The sequence below is a fragment of the Ranitomeya variabilis genome, chromosome 8, assembly GCF_051348905.1.
Source record: "Ranitomeya variabilis isolate aRanVar5 chromosome 8, aRanVar5.hap1, whole genome shotgun sequence".
Taxonomy (NCBI): Eukaryota; Metazoa; Chordata; class Amphibia; order Anura; family Dendrobatidae; genus Ranitomeya; species Ranitomeya variabilis.
The window spans coordinates 19,727,230-19,744,510 of NC_135239.1; the positions used below are offsets into that span (position 1 = coordinate 19,727,230).

Here is a 17,281-nt window from a genome sequence, read left to right on the forward strand (position 1 = left end):
GAACGCATGGGTTGGGTGGTAGACTGAGATGCGGAGGAGATGTAAGACGGTGCAGCTCTGTGGAGAGCAGGGGTGGACATATTGATGCAACCTGTGCATCAGCACAGGGACCCAAGAGGTAAGGGGGCCACTACCACCTCCAATACAGCAAGCTGCTTCTGGCATAAACAAAACTATTGGACTGTAAAGGGCTCATGTACCGATCGCTCAAAGGGACCCTTTCCTGTGTGTGTCCGCCACTGGCAAAGAGGAAAAATAGGGTGGTAGGTAGAGATGAGGAGGAGATGTAGGGAGGTGCAGCACTGTGGAGAGGACGGGTAGGATGATAAACAGATGAGGAGGAGATGTAGGGAGGTGAAGGACTGTCCAGAGGATGTGTGAGAGCAGTAGACAGATAAGGTGGAGATGTAGGGGAGCTGCAACACTAGGGAGAGGACAGGTATGGTGGTAAACAGAGATAAGGAGGAGATGTAGGGCAGTGCAGCACGGGGAGAGGATGGGTAGGGTGGTAGACAGATGAGGAGATGTAGAACTGTGCAGCACTGGGGAGAGGATGGGTAGGGTGGTAGACAGATTAGGGGGAGATGTAGTGCGGTGCAGCACTGGGGAGAGGATGGGTAGAGTGGTAGACAGATTAGGAGGAGATATAGGGCTGTGCAGCACTGGGGAGAGGATGGGTAGGGTGGTAGACAGACTAGGAGGAGATGTAGGGCTGTGCAGCACTGGGGAGAAGATGGGTAGGGTGGTAGACAGATTAGGAGGAGATGTAGGGCGGTGAAGCACTATTGCCAGGATGGGCAGGGTGGTAGACATATTAAGAGGAGATGTAGGGCTGTACAGCACTCGGGAGAGGATGGTTAGAGTGTAGACAGACTAGTAGGAGATGTAGGGCTGTGCTGCACTGGGATGAGGATGGGTAGAATGGTAGACATATTAGGAGGAGATGTAGGGCGGTGCAGCACTATTGCCAGGATGGTCAGGGTGGTAGACAGATTAGGAGGAGATGTAGGGCGGTGCAGCACTATTGCCAGGATGGGCAGGGTGGTAGACATATTAGGAGGAGATGTAGGGCGGTGCAGCTGTAGGGGACGGGGATCTGTCGAGCCGTACAGACGGGTGGAACCATTGTTGCCGGGAGTTGGGGTTCCGGGGGACGGATTTGAAGGGCGAAGAAGCCAGGCTGAGGTGACAGGAGACAGAGTGACGCAGGGAGAGGGAGGGATAAAAAAGAAAGCGCGTGAAAGCAGGGGCAGAGAAGCGCGGGAAAACTCTGAGGAGAGGGAACTGCAGCGCAGTTGTCGTGTGTGTGCAGGCCGCAGAGAGACTTATTGGAAGCAGGGGGAGAACGTGCAGCAGACGTTGTGGGCAATTACCAGAGCCCCCAGAAAGCGGCGGATCCGTCGTCAGCGACCCCCAAAGCAGAGGGGTAGTGCTGATCATCTCAGAGACAGTATCACCGCGCTCCCCGGGAGTATCTTGCCAGAAAGTGCTCCGGTTCCTCCTGGGTTTGTCACAGCTGCCACTGATACGGATTACTCCGCCAATTCTCCTCGAAAAGACTCCTCTTTGGACTTGGAAACCGTTACCCCGGATCAACGTCCGCCTGCAGGGGGTGACGCAGCACCGCTACAGACATTCTGGACTCGAATTTGCACCTGGGCTCGTCGACAGAGGACACCTCCTTCCCCCGCCATCAGGACTACGTCGCTGACGGAGCCTCACCATCAGGACTGCATCGCTGAAACAGCGCTGATAAGTGAACTTTGTTGACTTATTCCAGTTAGGGGGTCACTAGTGAAGCGCTGTCGCGTTCCGTGGGTATAGTTCAGGGCGCCCATATAGTAGATAGGATTTACTGTGAAATTGTGACCTTGTATTTAAGTTCCCTGCATGGAAAACTGTTGTTATCTTTGTTGGGTTGGAAGTTAAAGGAAAGTTAAAAACGTTACTTGCTTTCTGGCTCCTTTTTGTCCCTGCATCCTTCTTTACCTGCGGTCTCTATATTTGGCGTAGTCGGCAGGATGCAGGATCCAAAGAGGGAGCCAGAAGATACGGAGGATGGGGCTGGGCCGAGAGCGTCTCTCTCATTGGGGGCCATGTTAAATAATCTGCCCAAGTTTAATGGGAGCAACATGTTGTTGTGGAGCTGGACTGAAAGAATGCGGGGGCTGCTGAGAATGCATCCTATGACCCCGGCCCTGGAAGCAGAGGTGGCCATTATGGCCTTAGACGGAGAGGCCCGGGATTCAGTGATGGTGAGACCCCCCACAGAGCGGAATACTTTTACCCGGGTGTTAAATGTGTTAGAGGGGACGCACGGGGATCCCACCGACGTGGGAGAGCTGCGGGCCCGGTTGTTTAGACGGCGACAAAAAGAGGGCGAGACTGTCACTCAGTACATGAATGCTCTGCAAGAGCTAAACATTGCAATCGTGCGGAAAGATGGTATGGGGATGGGACATGTTGACGTGACCCTGCGCGACCAGCTGGTGACGGGACTCAGAGATGAGTTGACCAAACAGGCTCTACGTGAACGAGTGCGGGTCGACCCGCGCCTGACTTTCTCCGACATAGGCAATGAGGCCCGCACCCGGGAGCAAGAGAGGGGGGTGACGGTCCCGACAGGAGAGACTCGGGTTATCCAGACCACCGCCGCAGGAGAGGGTGAGCCGTCCTGGGTCCAAGAGATGCGGCAGGAGCTAAAACAAATCAGAGACGAACTGGCTGAAGTTAAAAAGGATGCGCGAAGCCCAAGGGAGTTACCCCGGGGGCAAGGGTCTGGGAGTCCAGCTCGTGGCGCTCGTCCAGGATATTATCCGGTCCCCGGTGTTTGCTATGGGTGCGGGGAGGCCGGACATTTCGCACAGGAGTGCCCCCGGAGAGGGAGGGCCTCGTCTCGTCGGGCGTTAAACTAGAGGGCTCCGAGCTAAGGGGACGACGCTCGGAGCCAGAGTCCCCGCGGATGGGTGGTGAAAGTCCCGGAAATTTGGTTGCCAGCTGCCCCCTGGTTTGGGCAGAGTTTGAAGGGCGGGCTGTACGTTGTCTGGTGGACACCGGGTCCCAAGTCACGACTATGCCCGAGGCTTATTTTAGAAAACACTTTCCTTTGACAGTCAGACCCCAATGGGGTCCCGTAATTTGGTTACAGGCCGCCAATCAGCTGCCCATCCCAGTGGAAGGGGTCACCTGGATGCAAATATCTTTATGTGGGAAGGACCTGGGCCGCCGGGGGGTTGTGTTGACGCGGGGAGATCCCAGCCCACAACATACCGTGACCTTGGGGATGAACGTATTGAAAGATTTTGGCAGTTTTCTGTTAGGGGAGACTACACAAGAGACACTCAATCAGTGGGGGACCAGTACACCTCAGGGCTCCGTGTTCAGACAGTTAGTGAGGGAAGTCCGGGTACAAGAGACCTGTCAGGAGGGAGACATACTAGGGAGAGTAATTACTTCCCCGACAGCAAAGGTGACGTTCCCCCCAGGACAGACTGTTATATCCCTGCCCATACGAGGTTGCATCCCTCTAGAAGGAGTACAAGTACAGATTGAGCCCACCTTTACATCCCCTTTGCCCACAGGACTGCTGGTGGCCCGATCTCTGGCTACTGTTAAAAATGGGGCCGTACCAGTGCGATGTGTGAACGTGGACGAACACGATGTCGTGCTACGGGTCCGAAGTGAGATGGCCAAAGTGTTACGACCTGAGCCGATAGCGTTTCGAAAGGGTCAAACTATTCTGGAGCACATGCGGACAGAATTATCGGGCCTGGATCCATCACAGATCTCACAAGTGCAGCGACTCCTTGGACATTATGCTAAAGTGTTCGCACAACATGAAGATGATTTTGGCTGTACCACGGCCATCGAACATGGAATTCCGACCGGGGATACAGTGCCCATCAGGGAGCGGTACAGACAGATTCCCCCGCAGATGTACCAGGAAGTAAAGACGTTGTTAGGCGAGATGCTACAAAAAGGAGTGATCCGCGAGAGTCAGAGCCCGTGGGCTGCCCCGATCGTGCTGGTGCGGAAAAAGGACGGCACGCTCCGGTTCTGTGTGGACTACCGTAAGCTAAATGCATGCACCGTCCGAGACTCTTATCCACTTCCCCGTATTGAGGAGTCTCTCTCCGTGCTGGGTCGGGCCAAATATTTTTCCACCTTAGACCTAGCCAGCTTATACTGGCAGGTCCCGATGTCAGAAGCAGATCGTCCTAAGACAGCGTTTATCCTGCCCATGGGACTATTCGAGTTCAATCGAATGCCGTTTGGACTGGCCAACGCTCCAGGCACCTTCCAACAACTAATGGAGCGGTGTCTGGGGGATTTGAACTTCGAGGCCACTCTCATTTATCTGGATGACATCATCATCTATGCCCCAACATTCGAGGAACATCTGTGCCGACTGGAGCAGGTACTAGACCGGTTACTGAAATACGGGCTTAAGGTGAAGCCCCAGAAGTGTCACTTGTTCCGGGAACAGATCGAGTACCTGGGGCATGTGGTGTCCGCCGAAGGAGTCCGGCCATCACAGGAGAAGATTGCCGCAATCCAGGGGTGGCCCACACCGGAGACCGCCAAGGATGTACGGGCGTTCTTGGGCCTCGCTGGGTACTACCGGCGCTTCGTGAAGAACTTTGCTCACCGCTCTCACAATCTACAAGTCCTGCTGAAAGGAAGCTCCCCCAAGGAACGGGGAAAGAAGATACAATGGCAGGAGCCACAAGAAGTAGCGTTCCGGGACTTGAAAACAGCTCTCATGGAGCCGCCGGTGTTGGCTTATGCGGACTTTTCGCAACCGTTCATCCTACACACCGACGGCAGCTCTCAGGGATTGGGGGCTGTGTTGTCTCAGATTCAGGATGGGCAGGAGAGAGTGATCGCCTATGCGAGTCGGTCTCTTCATGACTCTGAGTTGAACCCGGACAATTACAGTTCTTTCAAGGTGGAGCTGCTGGCCGTGGTGTGGGCTATGACGGAGCGGTTCGCTGAGTACCTGGCCGGTTCTGAGGTGCTGATACGCACGGATAACAACCCATTGGCACATCTGGAAAATGCGAAATTGGGTGCCCTGGAACAGCGCTGGGTAGCCCGGATGGCCAAGTACAGATACCGTATCCTCTACAAGCGAGGAGCGGAGAATGTGCATGCTGACGCATTATCTTGTCTGCGGAGGAACACCCCAAGAACTAACCGAGATGAGGAGCTGGAGGGAGAAGAAAACCCCTACGCCATCGGGAGCGCTGCTCGGACGGCTGTGAGCCGGGAGCAGACCGGGAACGGAACGGCTACAGGACTGTTGGTTCAGAGTCGGGACGAATGGATACGGCTGCAACAGGAAGACCAGGAGCTAGCTCCATTGCGACAGTGGGTAACGAATGGTCTATTGCCCGTGAGAACTCCTGGACAAACCCTCCCGTCAGACCTGAACCTTCTTCTGCGGCAATGGGAGCGCCTAACTTCAGGAAGGGCTCTTATGCCACTTAACCATGGCTCAGGCAGATTCCGGCCCGACGTGGCAGATGGTCTTACCAGGGCCCGTGGTGGCCGCAGTTGCTAAAGAAGCTCATGAGTCCGGGGCACACTTCGGGGTGAAGAGGACGTTTAAGTGGCTGCAAACTCGGTTCTATCATCCTCGGCTGCTCGCGGAAGTACAAACTGCCTGTAGGCAATGTCGACAATGTGAGTTAACCAAGTCACCGGAGGAAAGGGCGCCTGTGCAGAGCATCATGACGTCTGCCCCATTTGAAGTATTGATGATAGACTACATCACCATTGGAGCAGCGCATCAAGGCTACGAACACTGCCTCGTTATGGTGGATCATTTTTCAAAGTTCGCAGTAGTCACCCCTACCCGCGATCAGACAGCTGAGTCTGCGGCAAGCGCTGTCTGTAAGAACTTTATTCAAGTGTACGGCTGTCCGAGGCGAATACATTCGGATCAAGGAGCCTGTTTCTTGGGCAAAGTCATGGATGAGCTGCATCGCCTCTATGGCATTGATAAGTCACGCACCACACCATATCACCCCCAAGGAAATGGGGCTTGTGAGCGGTTTAACCGGACTTTGCTTCAAATGTTGCGTGCGCTAGAACAAGATCAGAAAACCCGCTAGCCGGAGTATGTGTCTGACCTAGTGTGGGTCTACAACAATAGAGTTCATCAAGTCACAGGACGCACCCCGTATGAAGTGGTCTTTGGGCGCCCAGGGAAAGGCGTGACAAATCTGGAACTGTCTTCGGAGGAAGAAGGCCCCCGAACAGGGATGGCTTCGTGGGTGCGTGATCATCGACATCGGCTGCAGACCTTACACCGGATGGTGCACACTCGAATTCGGGAAGTGGAGCATCGGAGCACCCCTACAGCAAAACCCCCAGAGTTCCGGCCAGGTGATCGAGTACTCGTTCGAGAGCAAAGACCCCAAAACAAGTTAGACCATCGTTCGGAAAAGACACCCTATCGGGTGCTTCGCCATATAGATCCGCATGGTCCTGTATATGAAGTGCGGTCTGAGGTCCCCGGAAGTACAGGTACTCGCATTCTCCATCGCAACATGCTCCGTTTGTGTCGCTCTGTTGACTCGGACACCCCGGAATCCGCAATCAGGGAAGAGCCACCTACGACTGAGTCCCCCAACAACCATTGGTGGGATGGAGAGGATGATGAAGAAGAAGAACGGCGTCAAAATACTCCCCCTACCTCGACTACTACACTACCCCTGATTAGTCGCCCCTCCGTTGACTGCATTCCCCCGACACCCCCTACACAAGGACCCGAGCTACGACGTTCTGAACGTTCTACTGCAGGTAGACCCCCAACTCGCTACAGTCCTGACTTACACGCTAGACAGACCCAAGTGTGGAACAATCCGTCAAGTGGGCGACCTGTCAGTTCGAAGACCTCGCCCAGGGACTGGCGAGCATACAGGGTGGGGGAATGTAGGGGACGGGGATCTGTCGAGCCGTACAGACGGGTGGAACCATTGTTGCCGGGAGTCGGGGTTCCGGGGGACGGATTTGAAGGGCGAAGAAGCCAGGCTGAGGTGACAGGAGACAGAGTGACGCAGGGAGAGGGAGGGATAAAAAGGAAAGCGCGCGAAAGCAGGGGCAGAGAAGCGCGGGAAAACTCTGAGGAGAGGGAACTGCAGCGCAGTTGTCGTGTGTGTGCAGGCCGCAGAGAGACTTATTGGAAGCAGGGGGAGAACGTGCAGCAGACGTTGTGGGCAATTACCAGAGCCCCCAGAAAGCGGCGGATCCGTCGTCAGCGACCCCCAAAGCAGAGGGGTAGTGCTGATCATCTCAGAGACAGTATCACCGCGCTCCCCGGGAGTATCTTGCCAGAAAGTGCTCCGGTTCCTCCTGGGTTTGTCACAGCTGCCACTGATACGGATTACTCCGCCAATTCTCCTCGAAAAGACTCCTCTTTGGACTTGGAAACCGTTACCCCGGATCAACGTCCGCCTGCAGGGGGTGACGCAGCACCGCTACAGACATTCTGGACTCGAATTTGCACCTGGGCTCGTCGACAGAGGACACCTCCTTCCCCCGCCATCAGGACTACGTCGCTGACGGAGCCTCACCATCAGGACTGCATCGCTGAAACAGCGCTGATAAGTGAACTTTGTTGACTTATTCCAGTTAGGGGGTCACTAGTGAAGCGCTGTCGCGTTCCGTGGGTATAGTTCAGGGCGCCCATATAGTAGATAGGATTTACTGTGAAATTGTGACCTTGTATTTAAGTTCCCTGCATGGAAAACTGTTGTTATCTTTGTTGGGTTGGAAGTTAAAGGAAAGTTAAAAACGTTACTTGCTTTCTGGCTCCTTTTTGTCCCTGCATCCTTCTTTACCTGCGGTCTCCAAACAGCACTGGGGAGAGGATGGGTAGGGTGGAAGACAGATTAGGAGGAGATGTCTACAACCTCATTTTTGTGACGCTCTCATCTTATGCTGCGGGCCTGTAAGTCGCATGTGTCTTAACCCAAGACATAGCACAGCTCCAATCTTAGGTCTTTAAATGCTGTGATTGGCGCAGAACACGATGTTCAGAGGGAGAGACTGAGACTTGGGGGACCCCATAAAATCACTATGTGGCATGGTGGAGGCCCATACCCAGGATGCCCAAACGGACCGGACTCCATTGCCGGACCTCTCAGCTATCTGGCAAATTTCCTTTTTTAGGGAAAACATAGCAACTATTGTACACCTAGAATACTTTGGTTATACGCTCGTACAATGTAGTTACAGAAATAAGACCGAAAAATAGTAAAATGTACGGTAATTAAAAAAAGTCATTAATGAGAAGGAAAAAAAAATTAGAAATAAGTGCTAAAACAAAAAGTTGTACATGATTGGGCCTTAGCCATAACAGCCCATATAATACATAACATTGCTTTACTTTAATCAGTGTGCAAATAAAATCGGCTGAAAAATGTTTGTATTTTTGGCAAAATAAATCGGAATTAAAGGGGCCCTTTGTGCATTTAATATTAATGGTCATTGACTTCCATCGATCGATATCAGATGGGTAGAGGTACGACAACCAGATATAAGAGCTTTATTATTAGCCAACTAAATATTTGGGTTTCCCATTTCGGTTAAAGTGTTAATGTGATCCGCCACCAATCAGTGACTAATCGTCACATGCAGAAAACAACATACTTTTCACACAGTGACCACTACAGGAGAAATGTGATTACATCCTGTATTATACTCCAGTGCTGCACTCACTATTCTTCTGGTGCAGTCACTGTGTACATACATTACATTACTGATCCTGAGTTACATCCTGTATTATACTCCAGAGCTGCATTCACTATTCTGCTGGTACAGTCACTGTGTACATACATTACATTACTGATCCTGAGTTACATCCTGTATTATGCTCCAGAGCTGCACTCACTATTCTGCTGGTACAGTCACTGTGTACATACATTACATTACTGATCCGGAGTTACCTCCTGTATTATACTCCAGAGCTGCTCTCACTATTCTGCTGGTGCAGTCACTGTGTACATACATTACATTACTGATCCGGAGTTACCTCCTGTATTATACTCCAGAGCTGCACTCACTATTCTGCTGGTGCAGTCACTGTGTACATACATTACATTACTGATCCTGAGTTACATCCTGTATTATACTCCAGAGCTGCATTCACTATTCTGCTGGTACAGTCACTGTGTACATACATTACATTACTGATCCTGAGTTACATCCTGTATTATGCTCCAGAGCTGCACTCACTATTCTGCTGGTACAGTCACTGTGTACATACATTACTGATCCTGAGTTACCTCCTGTATTATACCCCAGAGCTGCACTCACTATTCTGCTGGTGCAGTCACTGTGTACATACATTACATTACTGATCCGGAGTTACCTCCTGTATTATACCCCAGAGCTGCACTCACTATTCTGCTGGTGCAGTCACTGTGTACATACATTACATTACTGATCCGGAGTTACCTCCTGTATTATACTCCAGAGCTGCTCTCACTATTCTGCTGGTGCAGTCACTGTGTACATACATTACATTACTGATCCGGAGTTACCTCCTGTATTATACTCCAGAGCTGCACTCACTATTCTGCTGGTGCAGTCACTGTGTACATACATTACATTACTGATCCTGAGTTACATCCTGTATTATACTCCAGAGCTGAACTCACTATTCTGCTGATAGAATCACTGTGTACATACAGAATGTAACTTGCCAAGTTATATGTAGACACTAAGCATGCATGGATGATTTTAGCTCTGAAGCCGGCAGAATTATGATAGCCTATAGAAAAAACAGCTGCAGGAGTTTGATTTGTATTTCTTCTCTTCTGCCCCAATTATTCCTGGATGAAAGTGAAGAGATCTGGGTAATGGAGATGTATTATAAGTGGGGTACGTGCAGCCCCCAGATGTCAGGAGTAGTGATCCTTTCACCCTCGTTCCACCCTTATGAAGCAGGCAGACAATAATAGGAAAAATTGATTCTTCTTATCCAATAACACGCTGTTAAGTGTCGTATCTGTGCTCTGAGCTTGTGTTTTATGAGACCAATATTCAACCCAGGGATTCACCAGGGACTGGTGGCATCACTAATGCATGAGACACTAAATGCTGAACGGGCTGAAGGTTGGTTAAGGCTATTTTAATGAATGTTTGAGCCACAGACAACTGTCTCAGAATATTAAGCTTCTTGTTTCTTTTTTTTTTTTCCCCAAGGAGAAAATGTAGCATCAAAGGAGGAACTAAAAGAAAATCGTGTCTCCTATTCTGTGGAGACCCCTTATGGGTTTCACCTGGACCTTGACTTTCTGAAATACGTGCACGATATCGAGAAAGGAAATACAATCAAGAGGATCCACATCCACAGACGAGCAAAGCAATCCAAGTTTAGCACGCTGCCTCGTAATTTTAGCGTGCCGGAAAATGGGTCACAGTCCTACTCTGCCGCCTCAAGCAGAACCTGGAGCCCGAACAGCTACAGAGCCGATATCAAAGACTCTCACGTGTTTTCAGGAAATGACTCCTCTTTACGTTTGAGGTATGTCCACGAGTTAAACTATCGGAGGAAGGACAGTACGAGCGATGCCACTTTCCAGGAGTTGGCGCCTGAAGATTTTAGTGTCTGCAGAGATCGCCCACAATTTGCTCGAGCGTCTAGTCTTCCAGCCAGCCTTCCACAAAGCACAATGTCTTCTGATCAAACCCATTATTTAAAGGTTGCACATAACATCAGCAGTAGACTGAGCTCATCGGAAGAGCCCGTAAGTCCTTCACGTTTCCAGTCTGACGAACAGTTGGTGGCCGCGTTCAAGAAGATCAAAGAACTTGAAGAACAGATAAAAACCATTCCAGAACTTCAAAAAACGATTTATGTCCTCGAAGGAAAAAACAATAAACTAAACACTCAGCTTAAATCACTTTCTCAATTTTTAGAGAACATGAAAGATCAAGAGGAGTCGGACTTTTTGAATAGCAAGGACAGTGGAAATGGAGAGGTCAATGGACATCTCAGTTATGACAATCCGAGCGACTCGCCATTCTCAACCATCAAGCAGCAGGTAACAGATTTGACCAAACGACTGGACGACCGGGCCAAGGAAGTGCACAATCTTAGGGTATTGGTAGAGAAGCAAAATAATGAATTGAAGGCCAAGGACGTGTATATTACAGATTTGACCAAAATGTTGGAAAGTGCAGAGGAAAGTAGAAGAGACGTAGAAATGAAACAGTATAGGGATAACTCGGTCAACACCGAAGAAGACCAAGTAATGGAGAAAAGGGAAAGGATTGATAAAAACACCTATGCCAATATAGGTGTTGAGACACGGTCTGTAGGATGTAATGTCCTACCGGCAGATCTAGATCAACCGCCAGATGACACTGACTGTAGTGTGACCATGTCCAACCAGCAGGGTGACACCACAGTCCAAGATAATATGATGGTTGATGATGATGTCGAATGTAGTAAAAAGGAAACAGAAAAAGTTACAAAGGCTGATGTTGATGAAGGTCCACCAACCCTTCAACCCCAACCATGTGATAATATAACAGACTGCAATTACGAGGAACCGGCAAATATTAGGCATTGTCCCACGGTCCATCAGCCTCCTGCAGACGCTTCTGTCGGACAATATGTAAAACGAATCCAGGATCTCCTACAGGAACAGTGGACTTGTCTAGAACATGGATATCCAGATCTGACCAGTGCCATAAAGCAACCAGCGTCCAAACTCAGCTCCATTCAGAACCAGCTGGTCAATTCCCTCAACTTGTTGTCCTCAATTTACTCCACTCAAACAACATCGGAGAATTTCAAGCCCGAGAGCCAACAAGCAGGTCAGTAAGAGGCCGATCAATTTTTCTTTGTCTTTAATAGATGTTAAATATTTTGGAAACATCGAAGAAAAGATCTCACTGATGTGCAATCATAAATTATATGGAGATGACTTTCTTGGCTGTTTCTAGTAATAACAAAAAAAGTCCTAGTTTTTGATTTTTGTCCCAAGTTGAATATCTCCAGTTTAGCTTATCTCCTCGGTAATAATTTCTACCTGACAGGCCAGTGACCGTGACGAGGGGAGCCTGTTTATTTAATATTTCCTGCCTTGCAGTCATACGTCTTGGGGGCCTCATCATGGACGTGCAGATAAGCCAAGTATGTGTGCTTAAAATAAGCAAGAAAGGAAAGCATGGGGACTAGAGTTAAGAAAAAAGATTTTGAAGACCCTGGTCCATCATAAGAAGAACTTTGTGGCAGACGAACAAGGTTTCCATCATTCGAGTGTCAGCCAAGGAAAGTTGTACTGCCCTGGTCACGGAGTACTGATGTAGGTGCTCCACCAGGGTCCTACACATCATTTTGCTGGACTCTAATGTGGATCCATTTATTTTTGTCAGTGGGTCATTTATGTGTATGCCCCTGTAAATAGTTTTCAGTCGCAATCATCTGTACTGTGTTATCCATTACTAATATATATATATATATATATATATATATATATATATATATATATATATATATATATATATATATATATATATATATATATATATATATATATATATATATATATATATATATATATATATATATACTAGATGGCAGCCCGATTCTAAAGAATCGGGAGTCTAGAATCCATATATACTTTGTTTATTCAAATGTAAGAATAATACAATTAATAAATAATAGTAAGAAAGAACAAAAAATGGCTGCACTCACCAGCTCTTGACAATTCTTGACAGTACGGCACATTTCTGATTGGTCGCTCGCGGCAGGCGGCAACCAATCAGAAAAGTGCCGCGCACCACGAAGGCATATATCTTTGTCCACCCTGAGCGGGTGTAGGACGCTGGTGACGTCACTTATCTCCGGACATTATCTCCGGACAAAGCCACGGAAGTTGGCACAAATTGCCGGAAGTAGTATTCTAGGCAATTATATATTAGATTTTAATGTTATCAGTGTTTACCTTTGAACGTTTATATTGTATTGTCCTGTCACCAGCCATGTGTACGATTATCGGCCGAAAGCCTCTCTGGAACCAATAATCACCCCATGTAAAGGTATCTTTATAAAGGTACCGTCACATTAAGCGACGCTGCAGCGATAGCGACAGCGATCCCAATCGCTGCAGCGTCGCTGTTTGGTCGCTGGAGAGCTGTCACACAGACCGCTCTCCAGCGACCAACGATGCCGAGGTCCCCGGGTAACCAGGGTAAGCATCGGGTTGCTAAGCGCAGGGCCGCGCTTAGTAACCCGATGTTTACCCTGGTTACCAGCGTAAAAGTTAAAAAAACAAACAGCACATACTCACCAGCGCGTCCCCCAGCCTCTGCTTCCTGACACTGACTGAGCTCCGGCCCTAACAGCACAGCGGTGACGTCACCGCTGTGCTTTCACTTTCAGTTTAGGGCCGGCGCTCACTCAGTGTCAGGAAGCAGAGGCTGGGGGACGTGCTGGTGAGTATGTGCTGTTTGTTTTTTTAACTTTTACGCTGGTAACCAGGGTAAACATCGGGTTACTAAGCGCGGCCCTGCGCTTAGTAACCCGATGTTTACCCTGGTTACCAGTGTAAAATATCGCTGGTATCCTTGCTTTTGCTGTCAAACACGGCGATACACGGCGACCTAGCGACCAAATAAAGTGCAGACCTTCTAGCAGCGACCAGCAATTTCACAGCGGGATCCAGATCGCTGCTGCGTGTCAAATACAGCGATATCGCTATCCAGGTCGCTGCAACGTCACGGATCGCTGGCGATATCGCCTAGTGTGACGGTACCTTAAGTTAAAGATTCAGAATACTATGACTTTTATCATATCCTGAACAGTCAAGTTTTTTATGAACCGTTAAGGTTTTCTGGTTGAAGTAAAAAAAAGTCTGAGTGTTTACAGTTTGAAACCATAAAATGTTGAAAAATTATGTCATTCTTGAGTATGAAGGAACAGATGAATGACCTCGGGGAGACCAAACATCCAACACTGCGGAGACACCATCACGTGTTTCTCAACGCAGTGATCCAGAACACTGCCCCCATCCCTTATGGGAAATATGCAAACGCATGTAAAGTAAGCTGCGGAGACACCATCACGTGTTTCTCAACGCAAGCAATGAATAGCCAGGCCTTTCTCCGGGAAGGAACAACCACGGGAAGGGCAGCATCCAATAAAGGAGAATATCCAATAAAGGAAGACCACCTATGCCAAGCATGGTATCCATCCACAAACAGCTGTTTCGGGGTTTTTGCCCCTCATCAGTGTGGAGTAGGAAACTGGCTATTAGGAGCAGTGCCTGGTGAAAGGCTATGAAGGAACAGATGAATGACCTCGGGGAGACCAAACATCCAACACTGCGGAGACACCATCACGTGTTTCTCAACGCAGTGATCCAGAACACTGCCCCCATCCCTTATGGGAAATATGCAAACGCATGTAAAGTAAGCTGCGGAGACACCATCACGTGTTTCTCAACGCAAGCAATGAATAGCCAGGCCTTTCTCCGGGAAGGAACAACCACGGGAAGGGCAGCATCCAATAAAGGAGAATATCCAATAAAGGAAGACCACCTATGCCAAGCATGGTATCCATCCACAAACAGCTGTTTCGGGGTTTTTGCCCCTCATCAGTGTGGAGTAGGAAACTGGCTATTAGGAGCAGTGCCTGGTGAAAGGCTATGAAGGAACAGATGAATGACCTCGGGGAGACCAAACATCCAACACTGCGGAGACACCATCACGTGTTTCTCAACGCAGTGATCCAGAACACTGCCCCCATCCCTTATGGGAAATATGCAAACGCATGTAAAGTAAGCTGCGGAGACACCATCACGTGTTTCTCAACGCAAGCAATGAATAGCCAGGCCTTTCTCCGGGAAGGAACAACCACGGGAAGGGCAGCATCCAATAAAGGAGAATATCCAATAAAGGAAGACCACCTATGCCAAGCATGGTATCCATCCACAAACAGCTGTTTCGGGGTTTTTGCCCCTCATCAGTGTGGAGTAGGAAACTGGCTATTAGGAGCAGTGCCTGGTGAAAGGCTATGAAGGAACAGATGAATGACCTCGGGGAGACCAAACATCCAACACTGCGGAGACACCATCACGTGTTTCTCAACGCAGTGATCCAGAACACTGCCCCCATCCCTTATGGGAAATATGCAAACGCATGTAAAGTAAGCTGCGGAGACACCATCACGTGTTTCTCAACGCAAGCAATGAATAGCCAGGCCTTTCTCCGGGAAGGAACAACCACGGGAAGGGCAGCATCCAATAAAGGAGAATATCCAATAAAGGAAGACCACCTATGCCAAGCATGGTATCCATCCACAAACAGCTGTTTCGGGGTTTTTGCCCCTCATCAGTGTGGAGTAGGAAACTGGCTATTAGGAGCAGTGCCTGGTGAAAGGCTATGAAGGAACAGATGAATGACCTCGGGGAGACCAAACATCCAACACTGCGGAGACACCATCACGTGTTTCTCAACGCAGTGATCCAGAACACTGCCCCCATCCCTTATGGGAAATATGCAAACGCATGTAAAGTAAGCTGCGGAGACACCATCACGTGTTTCTCAACGCAAGCAATGAATAGCCAGGCCTTTCTCCGGGAAGGAACAACCACGGGAAGGGCAGCATCCAATAAAGGAGAATATCCAATAAAGGAAGACCACCTATGCCAAGCATGGTATCCATCCACAAACAGCTGTTTCGGGGTTTTTGCCCCTCATCAGTGTGGAGTAGGAAACTGGCTATTAGGAGCAGTGCCTGGTGAAAGGCTATGAAGGAACAGATGAATGACCTCGGGGAGACCAAACATCCAACACTGCGGAGACACCATCACGTGTTTCTCAACGCAGTGATCCAGAACACTGCCCCCATCCCTTATGGGAAATATGCAAACGCATGTAAAGTAAGCTGCGGAGACACCATCACGTGTTTCTCAACGCAAGCAATGAATAGCCAGGCCTTTCTCCGGGAAGGAACAACCACGGGAAGGGCAGCATCCAATAAAGGAGAATATCCAATAAAGGAAGACCACCTATGCCAAGCATGGTATCCATCCACAAACAGCTGTTTCGGGGTTTTTGCCCCTCATCAGTGTGGAGTAGGAAACTGGCTATTAGGAGCAGTGCCTGGTGAAAGGCTATGAAGGAACAGATGAATGACCTCGGGGAGACCAAACATCCAACACTGCGGAGACACCATCACGTGTTTCTCAACGCAGTGATCCAGAACACTGCCCCCATCCCTTATGGGAAATATGCAAACGCATGTAAAGTAAGCTGCGGAGACACCATCACGTGTTTCTCAACGCAAGCAATGAATAGCCAGGCCTTTCTCCGGGAAGGAACAACCACGGGAAGGGCAGCATCCAATAAAGGAGAATATCCAATAAAGGAAGACCACCTATGCCAAGCATGGTATCCATCCACAAACAGCTGTTTCGGGGTTTTTGCCCCTCATCAGTGTGGAGTAGGAAACTGGCTATTAGGAGCAGTGCCTGGTGAAAGGCTATGAAGCAACAGATGAATGACCTTGGGGAGACCAAACATCCAACACTGCGGAGACACCATCACGTGTTTCTCAACGCAGTGATCCAGAACACTGCCCCCATCCCTTATGGGAAATATGCAAACGCATGTAAAGTAAGCTGCGGAGACACCATCACGTGTTTCTCAACGCAAGCAATGAATAGCCAGGCCTTTCTCCGGGAAGGAACAACCACGGGAAGGGCAGCATCCAATAAAGGAGAATATCCAATAAAGGAAGACCACCTATGCCAAGCATGGTATCCATCCACAAACAGCTGTTTCGGGGTTTTTGCCCCTCATCAGTGTGGAGTAGGAAACTGGCTATTAGGAGCAGTGCCTGGTGAAAGGCTATGAAGGAACAGATGAATGACCTCGGGGAGACCAAACATCCAACACTGCGGAGACACCATCACGTGTTTCTCAACGCAGTGATCCAGAACACTGCCCCCATCCCTTATGGGAAATATGCAAACGCATGTAAAGTAAGCTGCGGAGACACCATCACGTGTTTCTCAACGCAAGCAATGAATAGCCAGGCCTTTCTCCGGGAAGGAACAACCACGGGAAGGGCAGCATCCAATAAAGGAGAATATCCAATAAAGGAAGACCACCTATGCCAAGCATGGTATCCATCCACAAACAGCTGTTTCGGGGTTTTTGCCCCTCATCAGTGTGGAGTAGGAAACTGGCTATTAGGAGCAGTGCCTGGTGAAAGGCTATGAAGGAACAGATGAATGACCTCGGGGAGACCAAA

At 49.4% G+C, this 17,281-nt stretch overlaps 1 protein-coding gene across 3 annotated transcripts in view; it reads left to right on the forward strand.

Annotated features, from left to right (window-relative positions):
• KANK4 (KN motif and ankyrin repeat domains 4) overlaps window positions 1-17,281 on the forward strand; it is a 140,352-nt gene that overhangs the window by 68,792 nt on the left and 54,279 nt on the right. For all 3 annotated transcript variants that reach the window (XM_077275947.1, XM_077275948.1, XM_077275949.1), the window contains one exon: window positions 10,216-11,835. In XM_077275947.1, the coding sequence (XP_077132062.1) occupies window positions 10,216-11,835 (1,620 nt within the window). The remainder of the gene's footprint in view (window positions 1-10,215; window positions 11,836-17,281) is intronic.